Genomic DNA, 13831 nt, shown 5'->3' with positions numbered 1-13831 from the left:
GCGCCCCCCGCCGATAAGGCGGTGGCTGGGCTCAGCCTAATACTGTCTGTCATACGGGCTACTCTTCGAATTCCTACTCAGGTCTCAGGTCTGTCCATGCATTTGCTCTTCTCCAGATCGTCTCGCACTGCACAGCTGCAGAACCGCCGCCCGTCTTCCCTCCAGCGCACGCCTCCCCGTAAACAATGCTGGGCGCAGCTGGCACTGGAGTGTTACCATTTTCGACATCACAGGACCCATTCCAAGCAAAATCGATTGCACACATCATCCATTCCTAAATTATAATTTACCGCTTCCTCACTGCCTTCCGTCTCCGCCCTCCCGCCATCGCCGCGGCTGCCCGCCCTCCATTCCCAAGCCCAGCAGTGTCTTTCGCCGCTTTCGAGTTGGGCGTAGTCGCTCCACTCCCTGGCGTATCCGATGCTGCTGCGGACCCATCATCGCTGCCTTCCGGATCTAACCCCCCGCGCTCCGCCATCCCATTCTCTGCTTCCGTCGACGCGCGGTTTGCCACTCTCCGGTAGAGTGCGGCGACGAGTGCGGCGAACCACGTCCGTCTAATCGACGGTGGGACCGCAGTATCACTGTCCACAGGCAGTAGACTACCGTCCGGTTCCAGCTACTCGCAATTGTTCGTGAGTATACCGCTGTTGGTGAATGACCGGGGTCGGAGACTCACAATGTACACGTCGTTTCCCTCTACGATCATGTCTACCATCTTTCCGCCCACTAAGTTACCATTCTCGTCGAGCCGACGTCCTCCACCGAGATTTACTTTCACCTGTCAGACAACTTTGAGTAATGCGGGGGATCTGCAGGGTGATCGCCAACCTTTCTCTGTCCTTCCGAAGTAGGTGTCATCTTCGATCCCCACGCCGCTGAACGCGCCTCGCCGATAATCTGTTCTATGCGCGCTAGATCGCGTTTGTAGTTCATGCGTTGGACGAGGTACTGCAGAGCCGACGACAGAATCGTCAAGAAGACGAATACCGTCTGCGTTCCATGTCTGTGTCAGGGTCTACAGAAAAATGGGCGAGGATACGGCAACGCACCCCGAGACCAGGGCGGAACCGAGAGTAGTAGTATCCGGTACCCCTCCACTTCGGCACACCGTTCTTGTAGAAGAAGTCATAGCTAACTTGTCAGCATTTAGTATCGAACCTACCACGCACGGTCCACAGCACATACCGTTCCCGGCTCTCCGGGGCTCTTAGAATCTTGGAAATTACGCCCAGTCGTGCGAATCTGTCTTGCGCATTCTTCACCCCTGGGTTTTTGTCTGGACTATACAGGACAAGCACGCGCACTCAGATCATTATAGCAGATTGCGCATGACGAATGATACACTTACTGCATTTGAATACTTTTCTTCCGATACGCTTTTGCAATCTCGGACGTAGAGGCAGTAGAGGACACGCCAAGCCACGAATAGAACGTGGTGTCCTTGCCTACAACGTTGTCCCACAAAGCCGATGAACAAAGACTTAAGATACTTCAAAACGAATCACCGTACCTTCGGCGGCCTGAACTGCGCTCACTAGGTCAAATATTTCATGATCTTCCTGTGTCCAGCGTATGTGAGGAGAGTGCTTGCATATTAGATGCTTTCAATTACCTTCGTCCACCTATGCGAACCATAAAAGTAGTTAGCCAGATAGCATCAAGAAAATGGGCCAAGCATCCACATACGCTGCCACCGCGACCACCAGCGCAAAGAGTGTCAAAGCTAGGAGACAGAACCTCATCCTAACGACCGCCCGCCTCGATTGTGCTCGTACGTGCCGAGTCTATAGGCCTTGAGGTTGCAAAAACACGACAGCGAACGAAAGCAGCAGTGTCAAACTTCTGACGCGGACAACCTGGGCAACGCGCTGGACGCGTTACGCTCGATCGTTTTCTCTCCTGGCACGGCCTTCCCATTGGCTGGAGATCGCCCCGCCACGCGATTATCTCGAACTACTATTCAAGTTACGGTGATAAACTCTTGCTCACTTGGGAGGTCTCGCTGTCGTGTTAACTCGAGCATGGAGGAGAATTTTGAGCTTTATTCTGGTCTGGGGACGAGGATTTTTTAATCCATGAGGCTAAGGATACTCCGGCAGCTATATATTGGTAAGAGGATATACATGAAGTTTACGATGATACAAACGCTCCAACAGACGAACGAGTCCAATTTAATCCACCGCAGTGGAATGAGTGAGACATCACAGGGGAATAATTGCTACAGTTTCGATCAATATCAAGGAGTGTATGGTTACTATATCAATTTCTGAACCAAGCAGAGGAGATAAACTAACAATAGCAAAGGTACCTGACCAGTAAGAGCTTCGTGACTTTCATGTCATCAAATTACAGTTAGTTCATATCCAACCAGGATTCGGTCTTGCGCGAAGAGAACCAACACCCTCTTTCCTCGTACTCGGGCGCCCACGTTCCCGGCTACCCAGAGAAGAGTTCGAGCGCGGAGGAACGTTGGTCTCTACCTTCTGGGCTCTCGACGAACCCGGGCTAGCGAACCCAGAGTCTTTCGAATTGGCCCGCCCGAGTTTCGTCGACTCGTATTCCACGATGTCGCGAAGCGTCGTTACACTGCGCAGCGAAGCACTGCTCGCGCTGCTAAACCCCCGCACATGCAAGCCCAACCCAGCAGGTCGAATCTGACGGAGGCGAATCTCATCGTTGCATAGCTTATATAATTCTTCAAGATCAAGGTAATGCGCCTCATCGCGGAGCTCCAAGAGGGCTTCCAGGCGGGACGACGAGTTACCGGTAAGTTGAGCCGCCCGCGGTAATACGGCAGGGTTTTCAGGAGTTGATGGAGGGGAGCGGAGATACGCCAAGATATGTGCATACCTAGGGTACAACATGCATGATTAGTCTGAGATGAAAAGAAGGCGCTGAGGGACTACACACGGAGCGCTCGGTCTGTCCAAAAAGACGTGCATACAGGAGGTCTGCGCCAGGAGACCCGATGAAGCCAGATGGTTGTGGAAGATAGAATCAAAGGAGCTCTCAGCCTCGCTGGCATCGGAATAGATCGATTCCGTGCCTTGCGAATCACGCCTGTGTGAAGGGAAGAGGCTCTTCAAGTACGTGGCGAGGAATGAAGGCCGTGACACCAACGTGCTCAGAGTGGTACGGTGCGTGACTGTGCTGGTTTCCAGCGAGACAATTATCTTCGAAGGATCCACCATATTTGTTGGTGCCGGAGTTATGAGTATAAGGTCAAAAGGCGGCTGAGGTGGGGAAGAAGAAAGGTTCGCTGGGAGAGCTGGGACAGGAGGTGAATACTCAGAGGATGAAGGTGAACGCGTCTTGAGGGAGGAGCGCAAAAAGCTCATGTCAACACCGCCTGAGTCCAGCACCAGCGTCTCGGACGAAGCAGAAGCGTCTGGCGCTGCCGGGGGAGGACGTGTGGGTCGTGGGGGCGTGTTGGAACGTGTGTCGTTGTTGCTGACCGGGGAGTCAGGATCCGGTAATGGTGGCAATGGAGGGCTCGCAGGCCGGGCCAGATAACTTTGCGCGTCGTCGTCTTGTTCGTGGGTATCCACATCATCTACATCCGCCGTGAACGAGGATATGCATCTGGGTCCAGCCAGAGCCTCCTGAGGGGTCCTGACGATGGTGGCACCAGCACCAAGGACTCCACCACGATGTTGAGCGAAAGCTTCAAACCCATTGAGGAACTTAGGCTCCGATATTCTGACAGGCTTCGAGGGCGCATACGGAGCGGCATTCCCAGAACTAGAGGTCGTGCGCGACAACCAGTTCCTTGGACTGGAAATGGAACCACCGCGCTGTCGTGGGGGTGTCATGGGGGGCGATATTGGGGCGTAGTCTTCAACGGGGATGGGTTTGGAGATGGCAAGAGGTGAGCGGGGAGTCCTTGAGCGCTGGGCGTGCATGGTATAAGAGGGTATGGGCGACGGCGTCGTGGTGAGGATGAAGGTGAAGAAACAAGACTTCTAGCGTCGTCAAGAACGCGCCTTATCAGCAGGAGAGTGAATGGGACAGGAGGCATCTCGGCGGCAGGGACAATGGGGCAAAAGAACAAAAGCCGCATGCAGCATGCACAACAACTCAACGCCTGCCTAATCCGGACACCCTCTATTGTCGGCGCGTCACACCCGGCGTCACCCTCCTACGCCCTGGCTGCCCAGTCACGGTCACAGTCGTCCTCGCCGCCATGCAGGCTGCCGCCGCCGCCACCGCAAGATTTCAGTTCGCGGTCCCATATATCCTCCAGCCCGTCTCCCCCGGTCTCGCCGCACTCCACGCCTCCCGTGCGCGTAGCATCCACCCCACCGATTCTACCTTGCGGACCACGCATTGCCGGGCATGCGGCGCCTCCTACCTTGAAGGAGGGCATATCAGGACCATGCGCTCGGGAAACAGAAAAAAAGGCGACAAAGGCAAGGACACAGCATCCGCTCGCGTCATCCGCATGTCCTGCGAGATCTGCGGCCACAAGGAGGATTTTCCTGTAGAGGGCGACCGTCTATCGTCATTCATCCAACCCAGGAAAAGGCGACGACAATCCGCACAGACCATCGGGACGACGCTTGTACCCGCTACGGTGTCTGCAGTGACTTCTAGAGGAACCGCCAATGTCAGATCTGGATCTGCTGGTCAACACGCTCCTGCCCCTGCACGAAGTCCATCAGCATCTTTAACATCTAACGCTTCATCATCAACACCGGATGAGAAAGACAGGAAAGATATCTTACCGACCGGTCAATCTAAGGCTCGGTCGCGTAAACTCGGTGGACTACAGGGATTGTTGGCACGTAATCGCGAGAAGAGGGAGCAGATACAGACAGAATTAGGTTTGTCTAGCTTTCTGCGCGAGCTAGGTTGATTGTGTAGTTAAAAGTGTAATGTATTTATGTCTTGAAAATGTCACGCTCTCAGGTAGTGCAAGTACGTCGTGAGATGAAATGTAATTGTATTTACGGAAGCATCAGCATCATGAGAACATATACGAGACATACAGCCTTCAGAGTACAACGGCAAGCAGCAACATCACAACAGGACTGCAGACAGTAGATATCAGGAGCTGGCGAACGAGCGTAGACACCACAACAATTGAAATCCGAAAAGATGTTCCGAGTATGACGATTATCCGATCGACTCGTAGTATACAACGATCGCGAACCCGCGTCGTTCCAAACGTTGTGAAGAAGGAAATATACATGAGGATGAGGTTACTTCTGTTCCGCATATGGGTTGACGCTGTAGACCTTGATAACCGGGGGGCTCTTGGTGAGATCGGCAGTGACAATAACCTGTGGAGGGCAAGCGTCATATGGCGAATGGAGAATAGTTTTGATAGCACATACCGGAACAGTCTGAAGCTCCCGGATCTCCTGGATCTTATGCCCTGAGGGCGTTATCCTGAGAGCTTCGAAGCGGGGAACAGTCTTCGACCTCGACAACAATCTCTGCTTGGAACTCTCGTCCGATGGCGGTGCGCGATCAGCGCGCCCGAGGATAATTTCATCTTCTTCCGCATCATCCTCATCAAATAAGGCCTTTTCGTCGTGAACAGAGCGAGAAACGACTTCCATCTTAACTGCATGCTGTTCGGCGTTCTGTTTAACGTTCTTCAAGTGCTCGTCGTCGCTGTTTTCTGCAAGCCAGGTGATCACGTCGCGGTTAGACCAGTAGATTTGCAGGGTGTGCGTGTGCTCGTCATAGACGTGATTCTACGTTGAAACAGGGTCAGACGAAAATACCTATATTGAGGGTGATTGAACTCACATCAATGGGCATCTGGTCCACGTGGACTCTCTTCTCGATACCGAATTCTGGCACAAGTACGTCGAAGGCAGCATCCAGCACTCCGACGACTTTCGCCTCTCTAATAACAGGTCCATAACGATGTGTCAAGTCGGAGATTAGGATGCACAGATACAAATGAGTGGACTGCTCTTCAGCCAACTTTGCCGAATCCCGTTTACTGAAAAATGACGAAAGTTCAATAAAATTCCAGTGCTCAAGCGGGACTCATACGTACATATTGCATTGTTGCGCAACCTTCGCGACCGCATCGCGGTCCATAGTGAACTTAGGTTCAGCTAAAACAATAAGGTCAAGGACATCCAAATCTCGATATTTAAAGCTTACCTCCGCCCTGCAATATAGAATCCAGTTGGCGATGGACTAGAATATCCGCGTAACGTCTGATGGGGGAAGTGAAATGAGTGTACAAGGGGATATTGAGAGCAAAGTGGCCGTATTTCGCGATATCGAGCATCCCAGCACAGAAGTATTTTGCCGCGGAGGAAGCCTTGCGGAGGAACAGCTCCAAGATCTTGCGGGCAGACGGATCGTTCACCGCATCGAGGGACTTCATTAATGTAATGGGGGAAGATGCATCCACTTTGAAACCCATGCGCTCAGCTCGTTCAACGAAAGCAGCCTGAAAAATATAAGTGATAAAATAAAAACGCTGAACAACACACGTACAAGTCGTCGCTCAATTGGAGGGTCGTGGCGGCGAAGCAATGCCTGCTCAGAGAAGTTCACAGCAATTTGCTGAGCAACAGCGACATTTGTTAACAACATAAACTGCAGGTGGCGATATTAACAAACTGAATCACATAGGCAATATGTCACATACCTCCTCGACTAAATGGTGGGCCTCAGTCCGCTCATACTGTGAGCAGTCAATGGGGACTCCGTCGTCATCGAGCTTGAACGTTAGCTTGAGAGACTGGGACTTGATACAGCCGATCTGGAAACGGCGAGCACGGACTTGCTTAGCAAGCTCATGAATGACCCGGACGTCTTTAGAGACATCTGCAACGGCGTGCTCAGGGGCAACCTCAAATTCAACAGCGTGGCCATCAATGATAGATTGCGCATCTGTGTAGGAGAGCTTAGCAGATGTCCTATACGAAGAATCAGTCAGCCGTCCGCACATATATGATAATATCATACTTAATGAGAGTCTTGCCGAACCACTTCTTCAATACTTTCCCGTCCTTAGTCATAGTGAAGATGACGGAGAACGCCAAACGCTCTTCGCCAGGAACAAGGCTGCACATTTGTTCGCTCAACGCAGGAGGTAACATGGGGACCGCGCGCTGGACAAGGTAAACGCTGGTTGCGCGCTTACGAGCATCACGATCCAGAGCCGTGTTGGGTTTGACGAAGTACGAGACATCCGCGACGTGGACAGCAACATCATATGTGCCATCATCGTTCACCTTCACGGACAGGGCGTCGTCCAAGTCTTTGGCTGTGTCAGGATCAATGGTGAAGGCTCGCTCATTGCGCAGATCCTTTCGAACTTGTAGTTCATGGTCCGGGATGCTATAAAATTGAACTGTCTTAGTAAGGACATGACAAGAGCATAATAGTATGCATACCTCCAGGGAATGGGGGGGAGGCATTTTAACACATTCTCAGTGAAGTCCTCGGTTGGGAAGTTACAGTCCTTCAAAAGAGCGCTAGTCTCCACCTCGATATCACCAATGGGTCCGAGCTCCTCGACGAGTGTACCAAATGGATGGAGAGAGCTGATAGGCTGTTATCGATGATCGTCGTCAGGTACATTGAAATTATCCAAACGTGGTACTTACGTGTCGTTTGATGCATGCCACGAAGAGTTTGTTAGCATACGCGTCCGAGTTCTGCACGAAGTCTTGGGGGGCCTGCTCCGTTGGGATAGCAATCAAAGGCACTCGCTTGTCTGTGGGCTTGAACCAGACAATCTTCGGTCGCTCAATGGGACGCCGCGGCTCATCTCCACGATCGCCTTCTCGCTCCCGGCGTTCAGCCTCCTGCTTTTCTTTAGTAGCGGCGGAGGACGGGCGCAGTAATCCCAATGTGCCAGAGAATAGCTGTCCTGGCATACGCTCAACCACAGCAACGACATGACCGGCAAATTGGGGCTTGACTTCGTCTGTAACTCTGAAAAGGAGGTCAGACGACGACAACAATATTAATCCGTGCACCTACTCTTCGTCCTCGAACAGCATAAGACCTTGTCCTTCGACTTCGACGTCGTCCTTCTTCTTGTCGTTTCTCCTGCCTGCAACACCTCTCATATCATACGCTGAATTCTCCTCTTTCTTCCTCTTTTTCTCTTCTTTCTCCTTCTTCGTGCCCCAAACCTCATCAACGTCTAGCAACTCTACAGCAACAATATCACCCTCAAGAGCGCGATTACGGTCCTTGGACCCACAGATATAGATATCGGCATCTAAAACCTCAGTCGCAACGTATGCATCAGACCGATTCCGTTTGTTGACTCGTAAGATACCGACAACAAGCTTGCCTGCAGCAAGCAATGGCGGCAGAGAGGCCTGCGGAAGATAAGGAGCGAACAACGACTTGCGCTGAGGTTGACTAGACTGTTGTTGTAGCTGAGATTGAAATTGCTGTTGTTGTTGCTGTAAGAGATTGATACCACCCAAGCCCAGACCCATCATGTTTGCCGCCATCATGTTGGGTAGCATGTTAGGGAAACTGAACGAGGCCATTTTCTGGTGGTGACCTCCAGCTGCAGCTCTGAACTGCTGCAGACTATTGAGCTGGGCTTGAGCTTGAGCAAGATCGGCAGCGAAATTATTGCCGCCCTGAAGGGCTCCAACACCCCCGTCTGCTGAGGTGATAAATTTCTCATAAATTACAGTAGATCGAAACTTACTAATGCGCCAGCTCGAATCGGTACGTGAATGCCCGCCGACATTGGGAGGCGGAGCGAAGCCGTCATCAAATCCATCCATGCTCTGCGAGAAGCCCATCGATCCAAACCCAGGCTGCCCATTCGACTTGTTCAGGACATTGACACTGTGACGCCTTCCATGTCCGCGAGGGACACCTGACGGCTGGCCATCTAGACCCATCCCAAGATTCCCAAGATTGCCAAATTGCCCCATAGCGGCCTGGGGACCAGCAAAAGGATTCATCCCCATTCCCATAGGAACAGTGCTATGGACGCGGCGATGAACATTGGGACGCCCAGGTGCAAGACCCGGTGTTTGGAACGACAGAACCTGATTTGATGCAAGCTGTTGTTGATACAGAGCCTGTTGCTGTTGTTGCAGCGCCTCAATTTGGTTTTGAAGAGCGATCTGCACTTGATATGGTTAACTCAGATTATGCGGACACATGCTCCCATACGCACCTGTTCCGCCATGATACCAGAAATTTCGGGATTATTCTCGGCCTTCCTCTGGTTAGCGTCGGCATCGACGTTGAAATTGGGCTGGGATTGCTGCTGAGGGAATTGGAAACCAACATCCTCTTCGTTGATAGGTGGCCCTATCGGTGTACTGACACTAGAGCTAGGGCGACGTCTGGCACCAAACATGAAACCCGGTGCGAGTTGCGGTCGACCAGTTGGTCCAAGGATCTCGCTCTGATCCTGCTGCGCTAGAGCGGCAAAACGAGGAGCAGTAAAACTCTGAGACAGAGAACGCCGTTGATGCTGGTAAGGATTTTCGGCGATTTCGCCTTCTTCAGTTGGGAAATTCACTTGACCCTCTTCCACATCCTCAATCATAGCGCCAAGATTTGGCGAATACGAGTTATGCGAAGGATTGCCGGCAGCCCCTAAAGATGCAGCCTTGCGATGTCTAGGAGCCTGTTCAGCATTAGTACCAGGGTAGGAGCCCGCGCCAGGCTGGAAGACCGGTGCGTTGGGCGGCAGGGAGGAGCCTTGGATAGAACTCGACATCGAAGCCGAGATAGAGACTGGAGGAGCGTTAGGAGACTGGTTAGGAGACGTTGTCTTCAGGTCTGCAATGACCCTTTGGAGCGAAGAGAGAGCGTCGCTGTTGTCAATACTGGACTGAGGAGCGGGCGAACCAGACTGCTGTTTCTGTTGGGGAGCAGCAGAGCCCTCTTTGGGCTTGTTTCCCGCTTGACGACCGCCCTGCGCTACAGACTGCGACCCCTTGCGATGTCCACCAGCTGAGCGCGCATTGCCGCCACCCTGCCCCTGGGGCTTCGCACGTTGCTCGGTCTTCTTACCTTCGGCTCCCTTCTTGGTAGAATCCGAGCCAGATTCACCTGCCGTGGGAGCATTAGATGGGCCTCTCTTGCTACCCTTGTTGCTTGCTCGGGAGGACGGTCGCGGTGCACCAGCATTGTTCGTGCTGATGGAGGCCGTACGCGAGGCATTTCGCTTCCTCCCCCCATTATTCTGAGACGAACCATTAAAGGGCTTCTTCTCGTCCTTTTTGAGGAGGTTCTGTTGTGTTTGAGACGTTGTTTCGTCAGTCATATCGTTCGTAAAGTAGTGGCTGATTTATCCGGGCTTTTGAACGTTATGAAATGTTTTTTGTTTTCTTTACGTTCCTGGCGTGTACGAATTGTGATGACTGCGCGTCGGATCAGGCAATTAGAGATGGCAAGGACGCTGCGTAACTCACCAGAAAGTTGGAGAAGACGTGTACAATAGAAGGCTTTGCCCTGTAGGGCGAGTGGGAATATATGGAGGTGGGTGCCTGGGTAGGCGGGAAAGTACAGGGAGGGGTTGTGCTTATCGTCGCAAGAGAGCAACGCCAGCGGGCGCAACCAGATATATGACCTCGGCGGGGGGCACAGGTTTCTTTCTCCCACGCCTAGTCGCTCAGACACGCTGCGCGTAACAACAACTAACAACCCGTTTCTTGACAAATTGAAGCCGCCTACTAATACGTGTACGGACTGGGTTATAGCTTCACAGGTCGCATTACAAATCTAGGACCACTAAGATCTATGAATCATGGCACGTCGTTACTCGCAGTCGCTACATCCCGATTATATACATCCTCGAGAAGCTGTGTATAGCATTATAGACCGTCCTGAGGTATGAAAGTCTAATCTATTTCATCCAGGGCTCTCATGCTTTCGCCAGCTTCTCGATGATAGTGGCAGTATATTCCTGCGTCGACGCCTTGCCACCCAAATCACCGGTGATGGTCTTACCCTCGGCAATAGTCTAAAACCGTTCACATCTCAGAGACAAAAGCGTCGAGATCTACGAGGAGTACTAACCGACAGGGCAGCCTTCTCGATCTTAGCCGCATAATCATCTAGGTTCATGTGACTAGAAACAAGAAGTGCATTTCAGCAATCGCGGCCTGGCTAGGCACGCAAGGCAGATTACATACCGAAGCATCATGAGTGACGACAGAAGCAGCGCGGTGGGATTGGCCAACCCCTTGCCTGCGCTATTTTAGCATAGCTCATGTGAAACACGTGGATCACATACCAGCAATATCCGGAGCCGAGCCATGCACGGCCTCAAAAATCGAGGCATCCTGCGCGACAATGTTAGCTCCCGCAAGCGTTTACGAGACACACGACGATACTTACCCGGCCGATGTTACCGGATGGTGTCAGACCAAGTCCACCGATGAGACCAGCGCACATATCGGACAGGATATCGCCATACAAATTGGGCATTACCATAACACGGTCCGCGTACGGTCGCGGGTTTTGCGTGATCTGAAAAAGAAAGAACAAGTTTTTGAAGAGTATCGATAGAAACCATTAGGGCCCACCTGCAAGCATACGCGGTCCAACAAATCTTCATCATAGCTGATGCTGGGGAACTCCTTTGCGACCTGTCGGCACGCGGACAAGAACATACCATCCGACATTTTCCTAAGGGCATGGTCCTCAATCCGAGTACTGTCTATGCGCGCATCGACAACTTACATGATGTTAGCCTTATGAACGGCAGTTACACGGGACCTCCCGCTGGATTGCGCATAGTGGAAAGCATACCGCGCGACGCGTTCCGACGCATCCCATGTAATAAGCTTGATAGACTGTACTACACCATCCACGATCTGGAACCCCGGTCGGCCACGAGAAGAATAAAGAAGCGCGAACGATGACGACATACCTCATGCTCGATACCTGAATACTCTCCCTCGGTGTTCTCACGGATCAATACGGTGTTCACGTCGTCGTAGGGTGTCTTAAAGCCTTTGATAGAGACGCAAGGCCGAACATTTGCAAAGAGGTTGAACGTTCTGCGCAAAGTCAGGTTCAGCGAAACATGACCCTTTCCAACTGCGTGATTCTGTAAGACAAGAGGTACACTGGTACAACAGAAGTATACGAACTCGGGGTAGCCAAGGGTCCTGTTGTCAACATGAGCTGATGGGCCCTCCCTCAGAAAAAAGAAACACATACCCTTCAAAGCAACAGTATTTTTCTTGACGGAGCTGATAGCAGCATCCGGAATGACTGTCTTGCCTCCTTTGAGAACTGGCGCAACGCTGACTTCTTCCCACTCAATGGGCACCTACAACGGACATCAAAAAGACAAGTCCATAAAATACGACCAGACACATACCTGAGCGGCAGTGTAGATGTCCTTTACAGACTGACTGATTTCCGGGCCAATTCCTGCCAGATAGTCAATCTCGGTCGGTGATACGATGACGTTGCAGTCGCTCACCGTCGCCCGGAATCAACGTTACGGTATATTTTCCCTGAGCATGACACATAAGACAGAACTTGGTGGGTCTCTCCTCACACACTCACATTGCTCCCCTTCTGGCCAGCAAACGCAGCTGTGGGTGCGGCGGCGGCATAGCCGCGGAATGTCTGCGAGTGCCATACGGTGTTGAGCAGGGCATCAAACTGCCAGTATAGAACATGAAACCAAACCTGAGTGCTTCGTGCTGCAGCCTGTGCACCACGAGTAAATGTTCGCGACGCCAACATTTTTACAAGACGAGATATGAGAGGAGAGGTTCAAAGTGTCCAAGCCGAAACAGGACCGAAATGTCGAAAATCAAAGACCACGTGACATATGATGTAGCACCGTTAGGCGCTTCTCCCGTACTCTGTCCCGATGCAGCCGGTGAAGGCCGCAATTCAAATCCCACTGACTCCGTCCCGTGGAATCGAGCCCGAACTCGATAAAATACAGACACATAGAATATACCGTAACGAAGGACATAAAAGTACATTATTCTATACATTATCCACTGAGTAACCCATTAAGCTGCTGTCGATACTGTTCCAACGCTCTCTCTGTCTCTTCTTCGTCTTCTTTATCTTGTGCAGACTGCAAAATGGATGTTAAGCAACTTGGAAACAATTTTTGACGATTCACAGCACTCACGGGAAGCTCAGTCTGGACAGTCCCAGCCTGTCCGAGTTTGCCGTTCGTCAAATCAAAGAGCACTTTGTCGACCTCCTCGTCAGCCTCTTCCTCCATCTCCGCATCATCGTCCATTTCAAGTGTGTCATCCAACATCTCTTCCATGATGCCCGCCTAGCACGTAGACCTCAAATCAGGGATGTCGCGCAGAGAAGTATAATGTAAACATACTTTCGTCATCTCCACACTCATCTCGCGCATGGCTTGGCTGATCTGTGGTAGTCTCACGAGAGCATTCGACAGCTTCATGATCTCCGTTGATTTCTGCAAAGAACCAGTGACCTTGATCATGGCTTCAAAGAGTCATCAAGTATGAGCAAAACAATAAATGATGAATAGAAACCACTCATACCCATTTGCTGCGACAACTGGTGTCCGATGGAGCCCAACCTGGCCTTGCTCACCGAAAGTCGATCCTTCTGCCTGTTACTCCGCACAACCTCTTTCGCAAGTATGCGTGCCGACTTTACATCACCTTTCGCAGCCAGCTGCTTGACCGTCTGCTTCGCCTTGTTCGTCGCGACGTCCAACTGCAGTAGACTGCAGTGTGAGCATATCCGTAAGATTAATGGGACACACAGATCGGACCTGCCTCATCTCCCGGTCAAGGACACGCTGTTCCTGGCGCAGCTTGGCCTGCCATTGACGAACACGCTCCTCTGCCGTCGGCCCATAGAGGAACCTGTTGATAGTCTGCATCGTGGGGTACAG

At 51.9% G+C, this 13831-nt stretch overlaps 6 protein-coding genes across 6 annotated transcripts; 1 reads left to right on the top strand and 5 right to left on the bottom strand.

Annotated features, from left to right (window-relative positions):
- Positions 1-286: 286 nt before the first annotated feature.
- FIBRA_03666 (uncharacterized protein) lies at positions 287-1745 on the bottom strand (the record flags this gene model as incomplete). The annotated part of the gene is made up of 9 exons (XM_012325499.1): positions 287-619; positions 680-781; positions 832-993; positions 1053-1134; positions 1189-1284; positions 1352-1448; positions 1514-1562; positions 1616-1625; positions 1690-1745. 9 exons carry the CDS (start codon positions 1743-1745, stop codon positions 287-289), a joined length of 987 nt encoding a protein of 328 aa, XP_012180889.1.
- Positions 1746-2360: 615 nt separating this feature from the next.
- FIBRA_03665 (uncharacterized protein) lies at positions 2361-3905 on the bottom strand (the record flags this gene model as incomplete). The annotated part of the gene is made up of 2 exons (XM_012325498.1): positions 2361-2853; positions 2914-3905. The coding sequence occupies 2 exons, from the start codon at positions 3903-3905 to the stop codon at positions 2361-2363; spliced, it is 1485 nt and encodes a 494-aa protein (XP_012180888.1).
- Positions 3906-4186: 281 nt separating this feature from the next.
- FIBRA_03664 (uncharacterized protein) lies at positions 4187-4858 on the top strand (the record flags this gene model as incomplete). The annotated part of the gene is made up of 1 exon (XM_012325497.1): positions 4187-4858. One exon carries the CDS (start codon positions 4187-4189, stop codon positions 4856-4858), a length of 672 nt encoding a protein of 223 aa, XP_012180887.1.
- A 346-nt stretch (positions 4859-5204) lies between these two features.
- On the bottom strand, positions 5205-10237 carry FIBRA_03663 (uncharacterized protein; the record flags this gene model as incomplete). The annotated part of the gene is made up of 13 exons (XM_012325496.1): positions 5205-5285; positions 5340-5705; positions 5761-5959; positions 6017-6077; positions 6127-6421; positions 6469-6570; positions 6623-6893; positions 6943-7317; positions 7374-7531; positions 7587-7917; positions 7966-8608; positions 8657-9083; positions 9137-10237. 13 exons carry the CDS (start codon positions 10235-10237, stop codon positions 5205-5207), a joined length of 4410 nt encoding a protein of 1469 aa, XP_012180886.1.
- Positions 10238-10837: 600 nt separating this feature from the next.
- On the bottom strand, positions 10838-12678 carry FIBRA_03662 (uncharacterized protein; the record flags this gene model as incomplete). The annotated part of the gene is made up of 13 exons (XM_012325495.1): positions 10838-10936; positions 10993-11044; positions 11109-11163; positions 11210-11258; positions 11314-11445; positions 11502-11604; positions 11659-11792; positions 11849-12018; positions 12072-12089; positions 12142-12253; positions 12305-12357; positions 12410-12443; positions 12496-12678. 13 exons carry the CDS (start codon positions 12676-12678, stop codon positions 10838-10840), a joined length of 1194 nt encoding a protein of 397 aa, XP_012180885.1.
- Positions 12679-12937: 259 nt separating this feature from the next.
- FIBRA_03661 (uncharacterized protein) lies at positions 12938-13819 on the bottom strand (the record flags this gene model as incomplete). The annotated part of the gene is made up of 5 exons (XM_012325494.1): positions 12938-13024; positions 13082-13234; positions 13292-13413; positions 13473-13650; positions 13709-13819. 5 exons carry the CDS (start codon positions 13817-13819, stop codon positions 12938-12940), a joined length of 651 nt encoding a protein of 216 aa, XP_012180884.1.
- Between the last annotated feature and the right edge of the window lie 12 nt (positions 13820-13831).

The sequence above is a fragment of the Fibroporia radiculosa genome (assembly GCF_000313525.1).
Source record: "Fibroporia radiculosa TFFH 294 genomic supercontigs, scaffold2149, whole genome shotgun sequence".
In the NCBI taxonomy this organism is placed as follows: Eukaryota; Fungi; Basidiomycota; class Agaricomycetes; order Polyporales; family Fibroporiaceae; genus Fibroporia; species Fibroporia radiculosa.
This window is presented reverse-complemented; position numbering and strand designations above follow the sequence as displayed.